A 19488-nucleotide genomic window follows, 5' to 3' on the forward strand; every position below is an offset into this window, starting at 1 on the left:
CGAGACAGAGTCTCGCCCTGTTGTCCAGGCTGGAGTGCAATGGCGTGATCTCGGCTCACTGCAACCTCCGCCTCCCAGGTTCAAACGATTCTCTTGCCTCAGGCTCCCAAGTAGCTGGGATTATAGGTACCTGCCACCATGTCCAGCTAATTTTTGTATTTTTAGTAGAGACAGAGTTTCACCATGTTGGCCAGGCTGGTCTCAAACTCCTGACCTTGTGATCTGCCTGCCTTGGCCTCCCAAAGTGCTGGGATTACAGGCAGGAGCCACCGCACCCGACTGGCCCATCTTCTTTGACCCGAGCCTCCTACTCTCCCTTCCTCTCCCAATTATTTTGAATCAAATCCTATCAAATCTTATTTTTCATCTATAAGTATTTGAGTATGTACTGCTAAAAGATAAGGAGTTTAAAGGGCTTAAAAATAAGCCCTTATCACACCTAAAAAAACTAACAGTATTTTTAAAATTTATTTTATTTCTGTTTGGTCAGATGTCCAATTGTGTTTGTTCAGGTATTCAAATAAAGCCTATTCACTACAGCTGATAGGCATAGCTTTAAAATTGTGGACTGTAATCCGGCTGGAATTTATTTTGTTGTATGGTATGAGTTGTGAGTTTTAAAAGATAAAATTCGTGTAAAAATGCTTTAGGCTGCCTTTAGCCCGTATTAAATGTAAATATCTACTGTTACCAATAATGTCTTTTCGCCCTGGTTTAAGGAGTGAGGTGTTTGCCTGTTGTATTGTTTATTTGTTTTTAAGGAACCAGCTGTTAGATTTCTTTGTCTGTTCCCCTTGATTTTTCAGTTCTGTGATGCTTTGGTGTGTTTTCGTCTTTGACTCTCCTTTGGTTTGTTTTGCCTGTCTCCTGATGTCTTGGAGTCATTTGTTGAGAACTATGTATTGCACATCTCCCACAGGCCACGCACTGTGCTGAGTGTTGGGAATACGGTGGTCAGTGAGAGAAACGTGTTGACTACCCTCAGGAAGCTTCTAGTTGGTTGTTTATAGCTGAATCCAGATTTCAGTTCTTTTTTTTTGTTGGAAAGCACTTACATATATGTATATATATTTTAGTGTAGATGCGACTGTATCCTATAACTTTTGTACATAGTGTTCTCATTATCTAAATATCTAGTTATTATGTTAAGTCATGTAAAGTCATTGATATTCAGTCATTTTAAACCTGTAGAAATGGCTTTTTTTATGTAGCTCACTCTAAATAGCTTTTTAATTAATAGACTTTATTTTTTGAAACAGTGTTTGGTTTCCAGAAAAATTAAACAGAAAGTGCAGAGAGTTCCCACCAGGCATGGTGGCTCATGCCTATAATCCCAGCAGTTTGGGAGGCCCAGTAGGCTAGATCGCTTGAGCTCAGGAATTTGAGACCAGCCTCGGTAACATAGTGAGACCCTGTCTCAATATATTTTAAAAATAAAGTAATAATGTAAAAAAAAAAAAGTACAGAGAGTTTCCACATACTCCCATACCACTCTTCCCATCCCTACATACAGTTTCCCCTATTGTTAACATTTTGTATCAATGTGGGTCATTTGTTACAATTCATGACCCCCATATTGATTACTATTATTAACTAAAGGTCATAGTTCACATTAGGGTTCACTCTTCACATTGTACATTCCATGGGCTTTGACAGACATATCATATACACAATAGTCTCACTGCCCCCAGAAATTCTCTGTGCTCTGCCTGTTCATCCCTCCTTTCCCCCAAACCTTGGCAGCTGATCTTTTTACTGTCTCTAGTTTTGTCTTTTCCGTAATGCCACATAGTTGGACTCATACAGGACATAGCCTTTTCAAATTGGCTCTTCTACTTAGTAATATGCATTTAAGGTTCCTTCCTGTGTTTTCATGGCTTGATAGCTCATTTTTTTTTAGTGCTGACTAAGACTTCATTATCTGGATGGACCACTGTTTATTTATCCATTCACCTACTAGGGCACACCTTGGTTGCTTCCAGGTTTTGGCAGTTGTGAGTAAAACTACTGTAAACATCTTTGTGCAGGTTTTTGTGTGGACATAACTTTTCATCTTATTTGGGTAAATACCAAGGAGCACAGTTGCCAGATTGAGTGATAAGATTCTGTTTAGTGTTATGAGAAATTGCCAAGCTGTCTTTCGAATCGTACTAGTTTGCATTCCCACCAGCAAAGAATGAGAGTTCTTACTGCCCCACATCCTCTTAGCATTTGGTTTGTCAGTGTTCTAGATTTTAGCCACTCCAATAGCTGTATAGTGGTGTCTTACTGTTTTAATTCCCAATTCCCTGAACATAGATGATACTGAGCATTTTGTATGTGCTATTTACCATCTGTATGCCTTCTTTGGGGGGGGTGTCCAGTTCTTTTGCAAATTTTTAAATTAGGTTGTTTGTTTTCTTATGGTGAGGCTTTAAAAGTTCTTTGAACACTTTGGATACCAGTCCTTTATCAGATACGTGTTTTGCAAATATTTTCTCCCAGTCTGTGGCTTGTCCTTTCATTCTCTTTATGTGTCCACATAGATTTTTGAGATTTGTATTTTAATGGGGAATCAAGGGAGCCTGCCTACCCAGAGACTGCCATTTAAATGTCATTTTAAACCATAAGTCTGACATGAAAACTCTTTGAAGGGAAAATATTCTGAATTTTGTGACAGATTTGATAGAGGGAAAGAAAAATATCAAATATGAATTAGAGTTTAGTTGTCAAAAATAATTTTGGTACAGCAGAATCATGCCTGTGGAAATACAAGCTTTGAAAAGCCTCACATGTTTTACAGGAATAATTAGGAAATGTAGTCTGGCCAGTTTTAGAGGAATACAAAGAAAAGTATATACTGTTAGAAGATAAATACCGGCTGACCTCACTGTTAGACAGATAATATCTTAAGATTATCCGATTTGATAAAGACCTACACAGAACAACCTCCTCTAGCGTTATTGACCTGCTCACTCATTGTACTTCTGTGGTGTCTTTTAGTCCTGACCACTTCATTCATCCAGAGTCATCCATCAGTTTCGTCTTTGGTCGAATGATGTATTCTTCCTTTGCCTCCTTGTAGTAAACTTTGGATAACCCTAATGGACACAAAAAATAATTTTCAAAATGCTTACTTTTAGAAAGACTCATTTCATAATTATTTTCTTCATATTTAAACTCAGTTATTGAATTTGCTTATTAAGACATATTATGAAAAGGAAATTGAGAACATATTTAGATTTTAAAACAAAAGTTTGACCATTACACGTGACCAAAGATGAGTTGTGAAGTTATGTGACTTTTATGTGCAAACCTTCTAAGAGATGTAATGGAGAAGGCCTTGGACAGTGTTTCTCTTTTAAATTAATATACAGTATTTTAATATGCATGTATGATAGAAAATAAACTTGTGAGGAGGGTAGGAACTTTGATTATAACTTAATTTTCAAATTCTACCTTCTCTCAAAGATAAAACTTCTTGTTTTAGCATGTGAAGCTGGAAGAAGTTTTAGTTGAAGGTTGTAATTTGTTTTATGTAATGCATTATTTTTTATAGAGATCTTTACCTCATTAAAATGTACATTTTATATAAGCTACATTAGAAATTCTTGCCTGTTAATGAAGTTTATACATTCTTTGAAGGAGATTAGAAAACACATACACACATATATATGTGCGTATATATATTACATATACGTATATATACACCACATATACGTATACATAACACACATATATCACATATAGTACATATATATCACACATATATCACATATATAACACACATACATATACACATACATACATATATACACTTAGTTTTTTTGTTTTTACTGTCTGTGGAACTCAAGTATGCTAGTAAATGGTTTATTACTTTGTATTCAATTATTTAAATTCAGTTTATTGTGAAATAAAGAAAATTGGTATAAGGAGATTAGAAACCCTTTGTTCGGTTAGGTTTTTAAAATAAAGTAATAACTGTTTTCTTTTCCAGCTGTGTGACTGGCTACGTGTTAATGAAAGCTATTTTAAGCCATCCCCAATGTGTAGCTCCATTGGACTTCACAAGACGTCTTTAAATGCTTATGTGAAGAGCCTTATTCAAGAGTATGTTAAGTCATCTGCTTGGGAAAGTAAGTCTGCAATCATTTTTATCGATTGATATAACCAAAATATTTTAAAGAACTTTTAACTAGTTTTTCAGACCAAGAGTTAGGCTTTATGAAATATATGATGATTTATTGATGCCAAACTTGTATTTCAGTAAAATAATGTGAAAAAAAAGGAAAGATACTGTCTCCTAACTTGTATTAATACTTTATCTCTTCTGAGACTTGAGATTTTAAATTACTTTACATTTAAGGACGCTAATAAGTTGCCAGAGTTAAGAAGTGGACACAAAGTAATTTATTTATTCTACAGTTACTGGGTCCCTGTGAACTAGATACTGCAGATATGGCTTTGGAGCCTCTGTAGTGGAAATATGTGCATTGGAAATATGTGTTATCTTTTTCGTTTTTAAAGCACTACGTTTAGTATGAACTGATTATGAAAAACAATTTTAAACAAAAGCTGTGTTTAAAAGGATAGTTTTGTTAGTTTCTTTTTCAGCAGATACTTTGCAACATCAATTTTACAAAGATCCTTTCTTTGAGGAAATATGTAAGACGTTAGAGAAGCGCTCTTAACAGATTCATTAATTAGGATTCTTTTTACATTCCTAATGCTTCCTTTTCATTAAAGTCATTGGTGATAATTTAGGAAAATTGCATCTTCGAATTTAACATGTCTTAAATTTCCTAGCTGTGTCTCACACAAAGTCATTTTCATCTCCTGGTTTCTCTAAGCTGACCATGTACTAGGTCTTAAATGATGAGATAATTATCCTTCCAAAATGCATGAGTTTATGCTTCTTGGAACATTTGTCTTTCGTGTTTTTAGTCTTTTTTGGTCTGTCTATGTCTAGTAAATGTCCTATGCTATTACATTGGAAGATTATTTGAAGTAAATATGTTAGTCCCTACTGAAGTGGACATCCACTGGGGGGTCAGATAGGGGCCTGAGAGGCCATGGCCTTTGTGTCTTCATTTAATCTCATTGCTGGTCACATTTTAGGGAAGACTCATTTCAGCTGAAATACTAGAATCGCCTCTTACCGAGTTACCTTGCATCTACTGTTGCTTCCTCTGCAATATCTTTTCCACATGATACCTAGATAAATCTTTTCAAAATACAAATTTTGATCTTAGACATTTTTCCTCCACTTCTTTGTATTTATTCCTTTTAACCTTCGGTGGCTTCCTGTTGCCTTTAGGGCAGAGACAAGGGTCCTCTGCATGGCCTGCAAAGTTTCCTGGTCTCTCTCATGCCTGTTTATGCCACTTCAGTTTTTGCTACTCCCTGTCACGTAGTGCACACCTGAGCATACTTCTGTTTTCTGGAATATGCATGCCTTCTTGTGCCAGAAGACCTTTGATATGCTCTTCCTTCTGTCTAGAAAGTTCTTATGTCCCTTCATCTTTCCTCTTGAGTTGTCACACTCAGCCCAGTTGTCATTTCTTCAGGAAAACTTCCTCTTACTCTCCAGATAAGGGCACATCTTCCTAGTGTAGACTCCGCTAGCACCATTTACTTCTCCTTTATAGCCCTCACTGTAATTGCAATTTTCTATGTATTTATTCTTTGATTAATGCTTTTCTCCTGTATGCTAAATTCCATGAGCACAGGAACCACTGTGTCTGCAGCACCCAGGTAATGGCATGGCATGTAGCAGGTACACAAATCTGTTTTTTGTTCATGTTGAAATAGATATGTATTATAATGAGTCATGCTCTAGGGTGTTCTACTGTATTTCATCTCAGTTGTATTTCTCTCATAATTTAATAAGGCATAATCATTTAGTGGGGTGTTTTTTTTTTTTTTGAAGCATCATCCTTGAAGGATTTTGTTAATGGTTTGCAAACCTTAACTATTGTTATTTAAGCAGGAGAAAACTGCTTTATGCCTGATTGGTTTGAAGCCAAGCTTGTTTCTCTGATGGTCTTGCTGGCTGTGGATGTGGAAGGAATGAAGACTCAATATAGGTAATTGTTTCTATAATTGAAAAGAAAGCCTATTTTAAAAAATCCTGATCAGAATTATGATGTGTATTCAGATTTTTGAATGATTGAAGTGAGTTGATCACAAGGTATTAAGGGAGGGTACTAGAACATTCACCGTATACCGAAGAAATGTTTAAAGTTAATAATAAATAGGAATAGGGCATATTAGTGCTTTTAAATTGGTAAATTAAATGTTAAACTTAACAATTTAATGTTAATTAGATGGCTGGGCACGGTGGCTCACGCCTGTAATCCCGGCACTTTGAGAGGCCAAGGTGGGCAGGTCACCTGACATCAGAAGTTTGAGGCCAGACCGGCCAACATGGTGAAACCCTGTCTCTACTAAAAATACAAAAATCAGCTGGGCGTGTTGGCACATGCCTATAGTCCCAGCTACTAGAGAGGCCAAGATGGGAAGTTCACTTGAACCAGGCGGCAGAGGTTGCAGTGAGCTAAGATTGTGCCATGGCACTCCAGCCTGGACCACAGAGTGAGACTCTGTCTGAAAAAAATTTAATGTTAAATTAGAGAAGATTAAAAAACTATATACAATAATCACTGGTTTTATATCAGAGTATTAGAAGTGGATTACAAGATTCCAGTGTAAGTTTAGGTAAAGAGATTTACTGGATTTGACTCCTTTGTACAATACATAATCTAAAAAAATAGTAATAAAGATAAAACAATCTTATAACAATCTGATTTATATTTTGTGAGAATGGAAGCAGATCAGTTTTCACTAGATTATAGTTTTGCAATAAGCAGCATCCTTAGGTAGAACAGGTAGGATATTTGCATGGTATACAGTAAATTTGACTTACACCAAATCTCTTTTCTAGACAAAGACTGAAGTTGGTTATCTAGCCTGGGAAGATAAGTGAGACCCCGTCTCTACAAAAATTAAAAAATTAGCCGGGCATGGTGGCTCACACCTGTGGTCTCAGCCACTTAGGAGGCTGATGTGGGAAGATTGCTTGAGCCTGGGAGGTTGAGGCCACAGCGAGCTGTGATCACACCATAGCACTCCAGCCTGGGTGACAGAGTGAGACCCCATCTCAAAAAAAAAAAAAAAAAGTTGGTTATAAGAGTTTTAAAATCCTTAGTTGTTTTGTTTGTTTGTTTGTTTGTTTTGGATTTTTAAAAACATGTTCTGTTTCCTTGACTAACTTATGTTTGTTTTGGTTTTATATTTTTGTATTATGGAAGCAGGGTCTCACCAGTTTAATTTACACATAAATTGGGTATAGGATTTCCTTCCTGCTGGTGCCTGGCGTTGAGGACGGTGGTTCTTCCCTGTGCTTTCTTTAGTGAGTCGCTACACTCGGGAAAGCACGGACCAGAAGATGAGTCCTCATAGCTGCTGGTTGTCTGGGTCTTTCATGAGAGTAACTTTGTCTAATTGGATCCGTTAGCTAACCAGTTTTCACCCAATTATAGGCGGGAAGCAATTTGCTTATGCTTTTGAAATGGTTGATTTTGGCACGTCTTTTAATGTCTAGTGGAAAGCAGAGAACAGAGAATGTATTGCGGATATTCTTAGATCCTCTTCTGGATGTGCTTATGAAGTTTGGTACCAATGCCTACATGCCCTTGCTGAAGACTGACAGATGCCTCCAGTTGCTGTTGAAGCTATTGAATACATGCAGGTTGAAAGGTTCCAGTGCCCAAGATGGTGAGGATAAGTTGTTTCTCTTGGTGTCTTGCTTGATACAGCATTGGTATTTAGAGTGAGAAGAAATTTCTGACTTTTTAAAATAGAAAACTTTAAATAATTTATTGAGAATCTCGCAGTGGCGCTGGGAATACAGTGTTGAAGGAGCAACCATCTGTTCTCGTGAGTTGACACTCCAGTGGTTTACATGCGTTGGTTACTATAATGTAATTTCATTTGCTTTTTAGAAAAATTTGTGTGTGCTTATTGATTTCCAGACCATTTTAAATGGTCACTATTTTGTATATGTTTAAGCAGGATCCATTTCTGATTGCCACTCTTGGCAGTGATTTTATAATTACTTGTTTTTAAATATGTTCATCTTTGAGTACCTTTTAAGTAGAAAATACTTCACAGAGAAAGTTAGTGATAATAGGTGGAAGCATTGAGCTCTTTCTTCTCTCCTTAAACTAAGGTATGTAAAACAGCAGTTGAAAACCCATAGACATCAGAGATGAGAGTAGTGACAGGTGAACCTCCCAGTCCTTCCTGACCAGTGTCGTTTGCAGTTTTAGAAATTTCCTATTTAAAAATTTTAGAGGAGCATTAGTATTAGGTTAAACCTGAGAATAAAATTGATACGATTATATTTTAATATATGCTTATGAAATACCCTGTTTTTTATAATGATAGTAGCAGAACCAAATGCTATGAAAATACAGTAAATTTTTAGAAGACTTTCAACTCCTTAAGGGCATACATTTGAATTCATTGGAGCTGTCCTGATTGTTTACTCCTATGCTCAATGCTTTCAGTGTAGAACTGGCTCACATGTGCCCTTGAAAAATGGCCATAATTTTGAATACAAACAAAATATTGTGTGATACGTAAGTTATATATAAGTTAGGATGCAAAGTAATTAAACACCTGTGTACTCACATGCAACGTAAGAATGAATTTACCTGTTTAGCGCCCTCCTGTTACTCTTTGTCTTCCTGTTTTGACTTTTATTACATCCATGCATTTTAGAAAAGGATTTTTAGCACATATATAGATATTTCTCAACAAGATACTATTTTTTTTAACTACTTTATTGAGGTTACATGTTAAAAGGCTTTACATATTTAATGTGTGCAACTTGATGAATTTGGGGATAGGTACCTGTGAAACCATCACCACCATCAAGGCCATAGACGTATCCTTCACCTCCCAAAGTTTCCTCCTGCTCCTATTATTATTACTCTTTGTAATAAGAAGACTTAACCTAACATCTTCCCTCTTCTCGAATTTATGAGTTAGAGTTAGAAACTTGGGAGTCATTAACATACAGGTAGTATTTGAAGTCGTGAGACTGGATGAGAGTGTTGGGGAGCAAGTGTAGATGGAGAAGGGGTCCAAGTACCTTGGGGACACCAATGCTAGAGGTTAGGGAGGTGAAGAGGAACAGCAGAGGATACCTAGGGGAATTCATAGCCAGAGAGGAGGAAAACTAGGAAGCCAGTGAAGAATGTGTTTCCTGAAGGAGGGCGGGATCCCACACCAGAGGCTGCTGATGCCCTGACAGAAGGACTGGGAATTGACTGTCCAGTTTAGCAACATGGAAATCAGTGGCGACCTCGATGGAAGCAATCTGGGGCAGTGGTGGGGCCGCTCAGGGAGAGAAATGAAAATAGTGAGTAAAATTGTGAGTTTTTTGTGTGGAGGGGCAGAGAAATGGGGCCATTGGTGGTGAGGAACGAGAAGTTTTTTTGTTTCCTTAAGAGGTGAATGTAGCCATGTGTATGTGCTGTTGGAAATGATTTCACTGAGGGAGGTTTTGAAGACATAAAGGGGTGGTATTTGCTGACTGGCATCCAAGCATAGGTGAGAGTGTATGGAATCCAGGACACAAGTGGTTCTAGAAGGTTCCAGAAGGAGCACTGATAGAGATAAGTGCAGGTGGGTGGATATAGGGGGTTGTAGAAGTTCTTTTCTAATTTATTCTGGTTTTTTAAGGAAAGAGGAGATAGAGTGAGGGTAGGGGTGGAAGTGTTGGCAGTGTGAGGACAGGGTATAAGCATCTGTCTGGGAAGGAGGCTTTGTGAGTGCTCTAAGGCGGTGCTGTAGGATTGCTGGGCTTGCTGAGCGCGCCCTTGAGGTTGCGATCGCGAATCCACAGTGACGGCAGTCCAGACGGCTGTGTTTTCCTCCAGCCTGTGATGTGCAATACCACTTTACTGTGCCTAATCAGATGAGATTCAGGGATTGCCATTCTGCAGATACAGTTTTTGTAAAATGATGTTTCCATGATTATATGTTTAATCTGCAATAACTGTATAATGTTTATTTTTAAATTTGAGGAAACATACTTTTAGTTACAATATAGCTTCCCTTTCATTACACTGGATTATATGAGCCTTCAGTAATTATTACTGCTTCTGTCCTCACTGATGGCTGAATTGGTCACTGTGGTGGGCTGGTCTTCTTTGCTGAGTCTCGCTTTTTTTGTGGGAGTAATCTCTTGTCTATTGGAACTTTTCTTCCTGACATAGCTTTTTATACATAGTTTTACACATAGATAGTTTTATACATAAAGTTTACATTTTCACTATATGTAAGCGTACAGTTCTGTGACATAGAGTACATCCACACTGTTGTACAGCCATCACCATCATCCATCTCCAATTTTCCTCTTCCTGAACTGGAACTCTGTACTTGTCAAACACTAATTCCCCATTTTCCTCTTTCCCCAGGCCCTGGCAGTCACCATTCTACTTTCTGTCTCTATGAGGTTGACTCCTCTGGGTACGTCCTAGAAGTGGAATCATACAGCATTTGTCCTTTTGTGTCTGACTTATTTCACTGAACATCGTTTCTTATAGGTTCATCCATATTGTAGCATGTATCATACTTTGATTCCTTTAAAAAGCTGAATAGTATTCTGTTTTTTGGCTAGATTATATTTAGTTATCCATTCTTCTGTTGATGAACAATGGGATTTTTTTCACCTTCTCTTTTGTGAATAATGCTGCTGTGAACATGGGTGTACAAATGTCTGTCTGAGTTCCTGCTTTCAATTCTTTTGGAAGTGCGACTTCTGTATCATACGGTAATTATGTCTCATTTTTTGAGGAACTGCCATACACTTTTCCACAGTGGCTGAACCATTTTACGTTTGCACCAGTAGTGCACAAGGGTTCCAGTTTTTCCACATCCTCTCCAACACTCGTTAATGGGCTTTAAAAAATAACAGCCATCCTAATGGGTATAAAGTGCTACTTCATCATGATTTTGACTGTGATCGCTTTTTGACCAATTCTGGTACCACTTCTTTTGGGATTCAGTTTACTACTACAAATTATATGAGGCATAGGGAAGGAAACCAAACCATAATTTTTTTGTTGTTGTTTTTTGAGACGGAGTTTCGCTCTTGTTGCCCAGGCTGGAGTGCAATGGTACGATCTCATCTCACTGCAACCTTTGCCTCCCAGGTTCAAGTGATTCTCCTGCCTCAGCCTCCCGAGTAGCTGGGATTACAGGCATGTGCCACCGTGTCCGGCTAATTTTGTATTTTTAGTTTCTCCATGTTGGTCAGGCTGGTCTTGAACTCCCAACCTCAGGTGATCTGCCTGCCTTGGCCTCTCAAAGTGCTAGGATTACAGGCATGAGGATTATAGGCATGAGTCACTGTGCCTGGCCCCAAACCATCATTTTTATTCTGGCTTGAACTTTTGACCACAGTTTGTATATTGTGACAGGGTGTTAAATTCAGAGATGTGGCAGTGACCAAGGGATGTGCCTTGAGGGTGAGACAGAGGCTCTTTTGTATTGTGGTAATTAAGAGGAACCCCCTGGGGTAGGGATGATAATATTGGTTGCCTTGAAGGCAGCTACTTTTCTTCGTATCATTTTGTTCTCTCTTCTCCAAGGCCTAAGCTTTCCCTTGAAATCTCAAATTTATTTTAATTGAATGAGTTTGGTTGTATACAAGGAAAATAAAACTATTTTATGCTATTAATGTGAGTTTGATATTTAAAGAGTTGACTGTATATATAGGAGAACGAAAAGGCAGAAAGAGTAGTATGGAATATGGAAAATAAGAGTATTCTGTTTTTCCCATATTCATTGGTTATAGTTTTAAATTTTTTAATAAAGCCTTTTAGTTTCCAATCATTTGCTGATGGCTTCTTGACCTGGCATGTGACTCATGAGATACTCCAGAGGCCATATAATATAGCCCCTGGGTAACATGAAAATTTAAAAGTAATTTTTAATATGTGTAATCTCTTAATGAACACTTCTCAGAGTGATAGATACAGCATTTTGTGAGGTGTCTATTAAGTCTTCTGCCTAGTTAGTCCTTTGTCAGATACATGGTTTGCACATATTTTCTTCTTGTCTGCAGCTTATCTTTTCAGTTTCTTAACAGTGTCTTTTGCGGAACCCAGTTTTTATTCTGATGAAATCCAGTTTATTTTTGTTTTGTTTTATGGATCATGCAGTAGGTATTATGACTGGGAACTCTGCCTTAGCCCCAGGTCATACAGGATTTCTCCTTAGTTTATTATTTTACTTTTAGATTTATGATACATTTAGGGTTAATTTTTAAGGTGTAAGGTTTAGGTCAAGGTTAGTTTTTTTGCCTTTAGGTGTGTGGTTGCACCAGCACCATTTGTTGGGGAGCCTGAGTATCCTTTCTCTGTTGAATTGTTTTGTACTTTTGTCAAAAATTAATTGGCCGTGATGGAAACAATCCAAAGTCGATGGGTAGAGGAATGGATAATGGGTGGTTTATACATATTCAGCCATGAAAAGGAATGAAGTAGTAATACATGCTACAGCATGAATAAACCTTGAAAACGTTATCATAAGGTGATCACTAAAGATCACATATTATATGATCTCATTTAAATGAAGTGTCCGGAATAGGCAAATCTGTAGAGACAGAAAGTAGACTGGGGTCGCTTAGGGCTGGGAAGAAACAGGGGTTAAGGGCCTGATGATTTAAAGGGTATGAAGTTTCTCTTTGTGGTGATGAAATGTGCTAATATTGACTGTGGTGATGGTTGCACATATCTGTGACTATACAAGACACCATTGAATTAGATACCTTTAATGGGGGAATTGAGTGCTCTGTGAATTCTGTCTCAAAAAATTGTTTACAAATAATTAATTTGGCTGTATTTGTATTGGTGTAATTCTGGACTCTATTCTGTTCTTTTGATCTAAGTGTTTATTCCTTTGTCAATACCACAAAGTTTTGGTTACTGTAGATTTATAATAAGTCTTAAAATAGGTAGTGTGGTTCCTTCCGAATTCTTTTTTGTCCAAAAATATTTTTAGTTATTCTAGTTCCTTTACTCGTCCGTATAAATTATATCATCAACTTACATGTACTTACAAAAAAAAAAAAATGTCCTGCTGGGATCTTGACTGGAATTACATTAAATACATAGATCAGTTTGTGGGGAATTGCTTTCTTATGCTGAAACTTTTAATGCACGAATATGGTATTTCCATACATTTATTTATTTAGAGACAGGGTCTCAGTTTGTCACCTAGGCTGGAGTACAGTGGAGCAATCTCAGCTCACTGCAGCCTCCACCTCCCATGTTCAAGCAATCCTGCTGCCTCAGCCCCCCAAGTAACTGGGACTGCAGGCGCTCACTACCATGCCTGGTTAATTTTTGTATTTTTAGTAGAAATGGGGTTTCGCCATGTTGTCCAGGTTGATTTCAAAGCCCTGACCTCAGGTGATCTGCCCACCTCAGCCTCCCAGAGTGCTGGGATTACAGGTATGAGCCCCCATGCCTGGCCTGTCTCTACATTTACTTAGTTTGTCTTCAGTTTTTTTTTATCAGAGTTTTATAGTTTTCAGCATATAGATCTTACACCGGTTTTGTAAGATTTATAACGATTTCTTTTGAGGGGAAGCTGTTATAATTGATAGTTTTAAAATTTTCAATTTTTAACTAGATGTTACTAATATATAGAAATATGATTGATTTTGGTTTGTTGACCTTGTATCCTGTGACCTTGCTGAAGGACTTATTAATTCTAGGAGTTTGTTTGAAGGTTCCTTGGTCATTCCCTGACCAGAAAGCTGGCGCCCATTCTGCTGCCCACCTTGTTGACTGCTTCTGCATCTGGTTACAACTGGGAGGAGGACCAGAGGGAGAAACATTAGTAAACTCACCACTGTTCAGTGTTACTTCTCTCTGAATCCGCCTGCTATTTTTTCCTTGTCGAGTTTTCAAATAGCTGCTTCATGCATGCTGTCCAGGGTTTATAGCTGTGTTCAGTGGTGAAGGGAAGAGTGTCCCTGATCCATTCTACCTACAACTGGGACTCCTAAGTGACTTAAGGTTAAGTATAGCTTTCCCCATGGGGCGAATAATGATTATATTATTGCAGTTTATTTTTGGCAAGTGATTCATGTGCTTAGCCCAGTTGTACAATTACTAGAATATTTGGTGTGTTTTGTACCAAAGAACTGCTATCATTTTAGTTGCATGCATTTTTCCCCCATTACAGATGAGGTGTTTACTGTTCTTCAGAACTTTGTCATGTCTACTACAGAGAGCATTTCTGAATTTATTCTCAGACGACTTACCATGAATGAGCTAAATAGTGTAAGTATTCATTGGAGTAACTTTCATTTCTTTCATTCTTTTCACCAATATTTCAGTGATCACTGACACTGTATTAAATTGAAAAGAAAAATTAATTTTCTCAAGAAACGGTCTTAGGAAGCAGCAGAAAAAAACTTAGACTTTGGAGTCTCCTAGTTCCAATTCCATCTGTATTGTTAGCTATGACCTTGGGCAAGTTACATAGATCTTCTGAGCCTCACCCCGTTTACATCCAAGGGTTTGGAGAGTTTCAAATGATGTAACATATTTGAAGTACTACACACATTCAGTGCATTTTGGGGCCCATATCCTGAGATTCTGATGTGGCAGGTTTGAGACCGGACCCTGAGTGGGGGTGCGTGTGTTAAAATCCATCAGTGATTCTTTTTTTGTTTTGTTTTGTTTTGTTTTGTTTTGTTTTTTTGTTTTGTTTTGTTTTGAGACGGAGTCTCGCTCTGTTGCCCAGGCTGGAGTGCAGTGGCCGGATCTCAGCTCACTGCAAGCTCCGCCTCCCGGGTTCACGCCATTCTCCTGCCTCAGCCTCCCAAGTAGCTGGGACTACAGGCGCCCGCCAACTCGCCCGGCTAGTTTTTTGTATTTTTTAGTAGAGACGGGGTTTCGCCGTGTTAGCTAGGTTGGTCTCAATCTCCTGACCTCGCGATCCGCCCGTCTCGGCCTCCCAAAGTGCTGGGATTACAGGCTTGAGCCACCGCGCCCGGCCCATCAGTGATTCTTAAATGCAATTAGTTGTTGGGTATAGAGGATGCTCTGTGACTGTAGCTGTCTTCTCTATCTCTAGACTGTACATAATTGTTCTTTTAGGACATCTAAACAAGCTTTTCCCCTTAAAGAATACCTTGAAAATACCAGTTCTTATATGTCTGTTAATTTTTGTTTGTTTGTTTAAAATCTCTGGGGACAAATGTATGTCTGAAATAATCTGGAATGTTTTTAAATACCCAAGTTACAATATTACATACCATTTGTTTGGACGCTTACACAGGTATGAAAATATAAAATAATACAATATTCGACGCTGAAAGACTTGCAGATTTATTATAGAAAGCAAGGGAAACTATCTCATGAAAATCTCTTTGGAGTGGAATATTCTACTCTATCTGCCTTAATGTTTGTCAAGCAAGATCGATGTAATGATGAATTCGCTAGTAGCACCGTAATTTTGTAAGAAGTTCATTATTTATTTTTAATTCTTTGTGCCGGTACATAGTTGGTGTATGTATTTAAACCGAAGAAGTCATTTAAATATCTAAGTAACTTTTAAAATTTAAGGTTTTGCCTCCAATACCACTTTTTATCTTCAGTTTCATTTTTACCCTTTTTTATATGAATTTCCAAACATATATAAAAGAAGTTTAATGACCCTCCCTGTATGCTTATATGATGCCCCATTATATAACATGTTTTGGTTTGTTTGGATTTTGAAGCTAAATATAACTTAAAGGGAAAGCTTGATGTTATTTTATCTTTTAGGTGCAAAGATTTTAAAAGTAATTCCATATATGATAGTTTTAAAATGTTTTGAAAAGCCATTCTTTAATAAATTAATTCGAATTTCCAATTAAGTACGTTTGTTTAGTAGCTTAGAGTTTAATAGCATTCTTTCCCACACTTTCCCCTGTCAGTAGTGTGCTGGTCAGAGTTTAATGACTGACTCGAGGGGAAATAAGAGCCTACCTCTGTAGTATTTACCAATTTCCACGGCCGATTTCAACCTACCAATGTGAGGCCATTGAGTTGGAAAGAGAGATGACCTTCGGTCTTTGCACTGCAGCTGCTACGCCACTGCCTCTCTTGGTTCACAGAGGAAATAGTGGCTGTCTGGCTGGAATGCCCTCAATTTCCAGTTGCCAGATGTATGGACTTAGGCTATATGCTCACCCACACCTGAATCCATCCTCCCTGTTTTCCCTTTGTTACAAGAGAGTAAGGAAATTGGGATTCCATCCGTTTCCATTTTCTTAAGCATTTTACACTATTGATTATCTTCTTTCTTTGTGTTTTCAACGACTGCTTTTCCCCTGAATTCTTTTCATGAGCATTTTAACAGGTTTGAGGGTCCCTCATTTTATTTATCTATTTTTTTAAATTTCTTTTTAAAATTTTTCTGAGATGGATTTTTTTTGAGACAGAGTCTCTCTGTGTCGCCCAGGCTGTGGTGCAGTGGCCTGATCTCGGCTCAGTGCATCCTCCACCTCCTGGGTTCAAGCGATCTCCTGCCTCAGCCTCCCGAGTAGCTGGGATCACGGGGGTACACCAACATGCCTGGCTGATTTTTGTATTTTTAGTAGAGATGGAGTTTCACTATGTTGGTCAGGCTGGTCTTGAACCCCTGACCTCAGGTGATCTGCCTACCTTGACCTCCTAAAGTGCTGGCATTATAGGTGTGAGCCACCGCGCCCAGCCAAGGGTCCCTCATTTTAAAAGAACCCTCTCTCAATTTCATGTTCCCTTCTAGCACCCTATGTCCTTCTCTTTAAGCAAACCCAATTTAATTCTAATTTGGCTTTTATCTTTGTTACAACACAGAAATGACTCTCGCAAAAGTTGTCAGCGACTCTTTGTCATAAACTTAATGGATACTTTCCAAACTGTATTTTTCTTGATTCTTTTGTTCCAGTGGACACTGCTGACCACCTCCCGCTTGAAACGCTGTTTAACTTTTATGATGTCGTTCTCTCATGCTTCTCCTTACCCCAGCCCATGCATCTTTCTGGCCATTATTTCCATTTCTTCTTTGAATGTCCATTCTCTGCTTCCTAACCTTTGAAGCCAGAGCTCTTTAAAGCTTGGCCCTGTCCCCTTCTTTTCTCTTTCTCTCCCCTGTCACTTGATGATCTCATCTACATCCCCAGCTTCAGTTCTGCCAGGGACCCTCAAATCTCTGTCTCCACCTCAGACCACCCTTCTGAGCTTAATACCCTCAGTCTCTTGCTCTCTGATGGTGTCAGTCGAATTTCTCACAGTGTTCAAAACTGACCCCCTCATCATCATTCCTACAGGAGGTTCTCCAGGTCACTGTCGCAGTGAATGTCCCACCATCCCGCTAGTTTCTTAAGCCAAAAACTTAGGAACCCTCCCTGGTACCTTCATCCCTCACTCTTGCCCTTTTGTTCAGTCTTGTAATTGTTACCTTCTGCCTGCACTGTATCCTAGCACCTGGCAAAGTGCTAGACATCCAGTGGTTGCTCAGTAAAAATTGATCAAATTACTTCCTGTGTGCTTTCTATGTGCCATAGGAGGCCTCTTCTGGTATAGTAATAATATATTGATATAGTAATAGTTTCTCCCATTGATACCTTCAGAAACCATGTGATGGATAAATATTACTATCTCTATATTATGGACAAGGACAAGGTTAGGCAATGACTGTGCATTCAGCACAATTACGGCACATTTCACAATTGAGTCATCCATCTCCCCACCTGGATTATGAGACCTTAACACAATAAGGCTTAGTAATGAAGAGTTAAATGACTTGTCCTATGTCACAGGGCTAGTGCATAGTAGAGCTGAACCCATTTTTTTCTGGGTTTATGAGTCAAAAAATTTGCATTTAATGCTGTCCCTCTTACTGGCTCTGAGCTATTGGGCAAGTTGTTTAACTTCCCTGAAACTTAGTTGTCTTATGAAAGTGGGACAGTGATCTTTTTTGTGAGAAGTGATTTTTGTAAACAATGGAAATAGTCATTGCTATAACCGTTATCATTACTATTTATGATGTACTAGCCCTGGGACGTAAGAATTGGTAGATGGTAATTTCTGCTATCTAAGGTCTCCCTCATAGGTGGGGAGACAGATGACTTAATTGTGAAATGCACCGTAATTGTGCTGAATGCACAGTCACTGTGTAAGCACAGAGAAGGAAGTCCTTAGCTCTGCATGGGAGGTTATGGAAGGCTGCTTGGAGAAAAGAACTTATTTTCTCATCAGTGTAGTTGTTGTGGTCTTTTAAGTAAACTTCCTGCCTGAAGGCTTGTGGTTTTGTGAAAATCGTGAATCTTGCTTGTACCCGTAAGTGTTTTAATCCTTGTCTTAGGTTTCAGATCTGGACCGTTGCCATTTATACCTGATGGTGTTAACCGAGCTTATAAATCTGCATTTGAAGGTTGGGTGGAAAAGAGGTAACCCTATTTGGAGAGTTATTTCTCTTTTGAAAAATGCGTCCATTCAGCATCTTCAAGAGATGGACAGTGGACAGGTAAGCAAGCCTCTTTGATTCCAGGTTTGCAGTTCTTGGATAAGGCGTACAGGGAATACATATTCAGTTCTTATACACTATTTTGATACCATACAAAGCATTAGCTAAAATTCAGTTTTAAAATAGTACCCTCTGGTGATAAGATGTGGTTAAGATTGATACTCTTTTTTTTTTTTTTTTTTGAGATGGAGTCTCACTCTGTCACCCAGGCTGGGGTGCCATGGCACCATCTTGGCTCACTGCAACCTCCACCTCCTGGGTTCAAGTGATTCTCCTGCCTCAGCCTCCTGAGTAGCTGGGATTACAGGTGCGTGCCACCATGGCTGGCTAATTTTTGTATTTTTTAGTAGAGACGGGTTTTACCATGTTAACCAGGCTGGTCTCGAACTCCTGACCTCGTGATCCACCTACCTTGGCCTCCCAAAGTACTGGGATTACAGGTGATGCTGTTAATATAATACTAAACATATAAGAGGCATCGATCTTAAAATCATTTAGATACGGACATTTCACCTGTACTAGGTCTTTTGCCCAAACGTGTCCAGTAAAGGACATTTTATAGTCTGACATTATTGCCCTCTATGCTTGGTGTCGTACCTCATTTTTCAGCCTAGCTGTCCACTGTCCACTGCCTTTCCCCCTCCTTCCCACAGTGCCATGACTTTGCAGCCACTCTAGGGTACTTAGAGCTTTACAAATCACAAGCATGTGTCCTGTCTTCCTCCTGGAGGCTGTCATTCAGTCTGGTCCCTCCATGAGAATGGGTGCCCTCTCCTCCAGCATACGCTTGTCAGCATCTGGTCCCCCCTTTTATGGACCAGCTGGAATCTCTTTTCTCTTAGCGGTCTTCATCGATTAGTATCTCACTCTCTTTCATCTTCCCGTTGCTCTTTATGCCTCATTTATAGTGTGTATTTCCATCTT

The 19488-nt window shown here is 38.6% G+C and overlaps 1 protein-coding gene across 1 annotated transcript in view; it reads left to right on the forward strand.

Moving 5' to 3' along the window:
* The window catches only part of TARBP1 (tRNA guanosine 2 -O-methyltransferase TARBP1), an 87159-nt gene that overhangs the window by 25008 nt on the left and 42663 nt on the right, over positions 1 to 19488 (forward strand). Inside the window, 5 exon segments of the mRNA XM_017857711.1 lie at positions 3977 to 4115; positions 5966 to 6065; positions 7583 to 7755; positions 14248 to 14345; positions 18403 to 18564. Coding sequence (XP_017713200.1) covers positions 3977 to 4115; positions 5966 to 6065; positions 7583 to 7755; positions 14248 to 14345; positions 18403 to 18564 — 672 coding nt within the window.

The sequence above is a fragment of the Rhinopithecus bieti genome, unplaced genomic scaffold (genome assembly GCF_001698545.2).
Source record: "Rhinopithecus bieti isolate Rb0 unplaced genomic scaffold, ASM169854v2 scaffold_46259, whole genome shotgun sequence".
Taxonomy (NCBI): domain Eukaryota; kingdom Metazoa; phylum Chordata; class Mammalia; order Primates; family Cercopithecidae; genus Rhinopithecus; species Rhinopithecus bieti.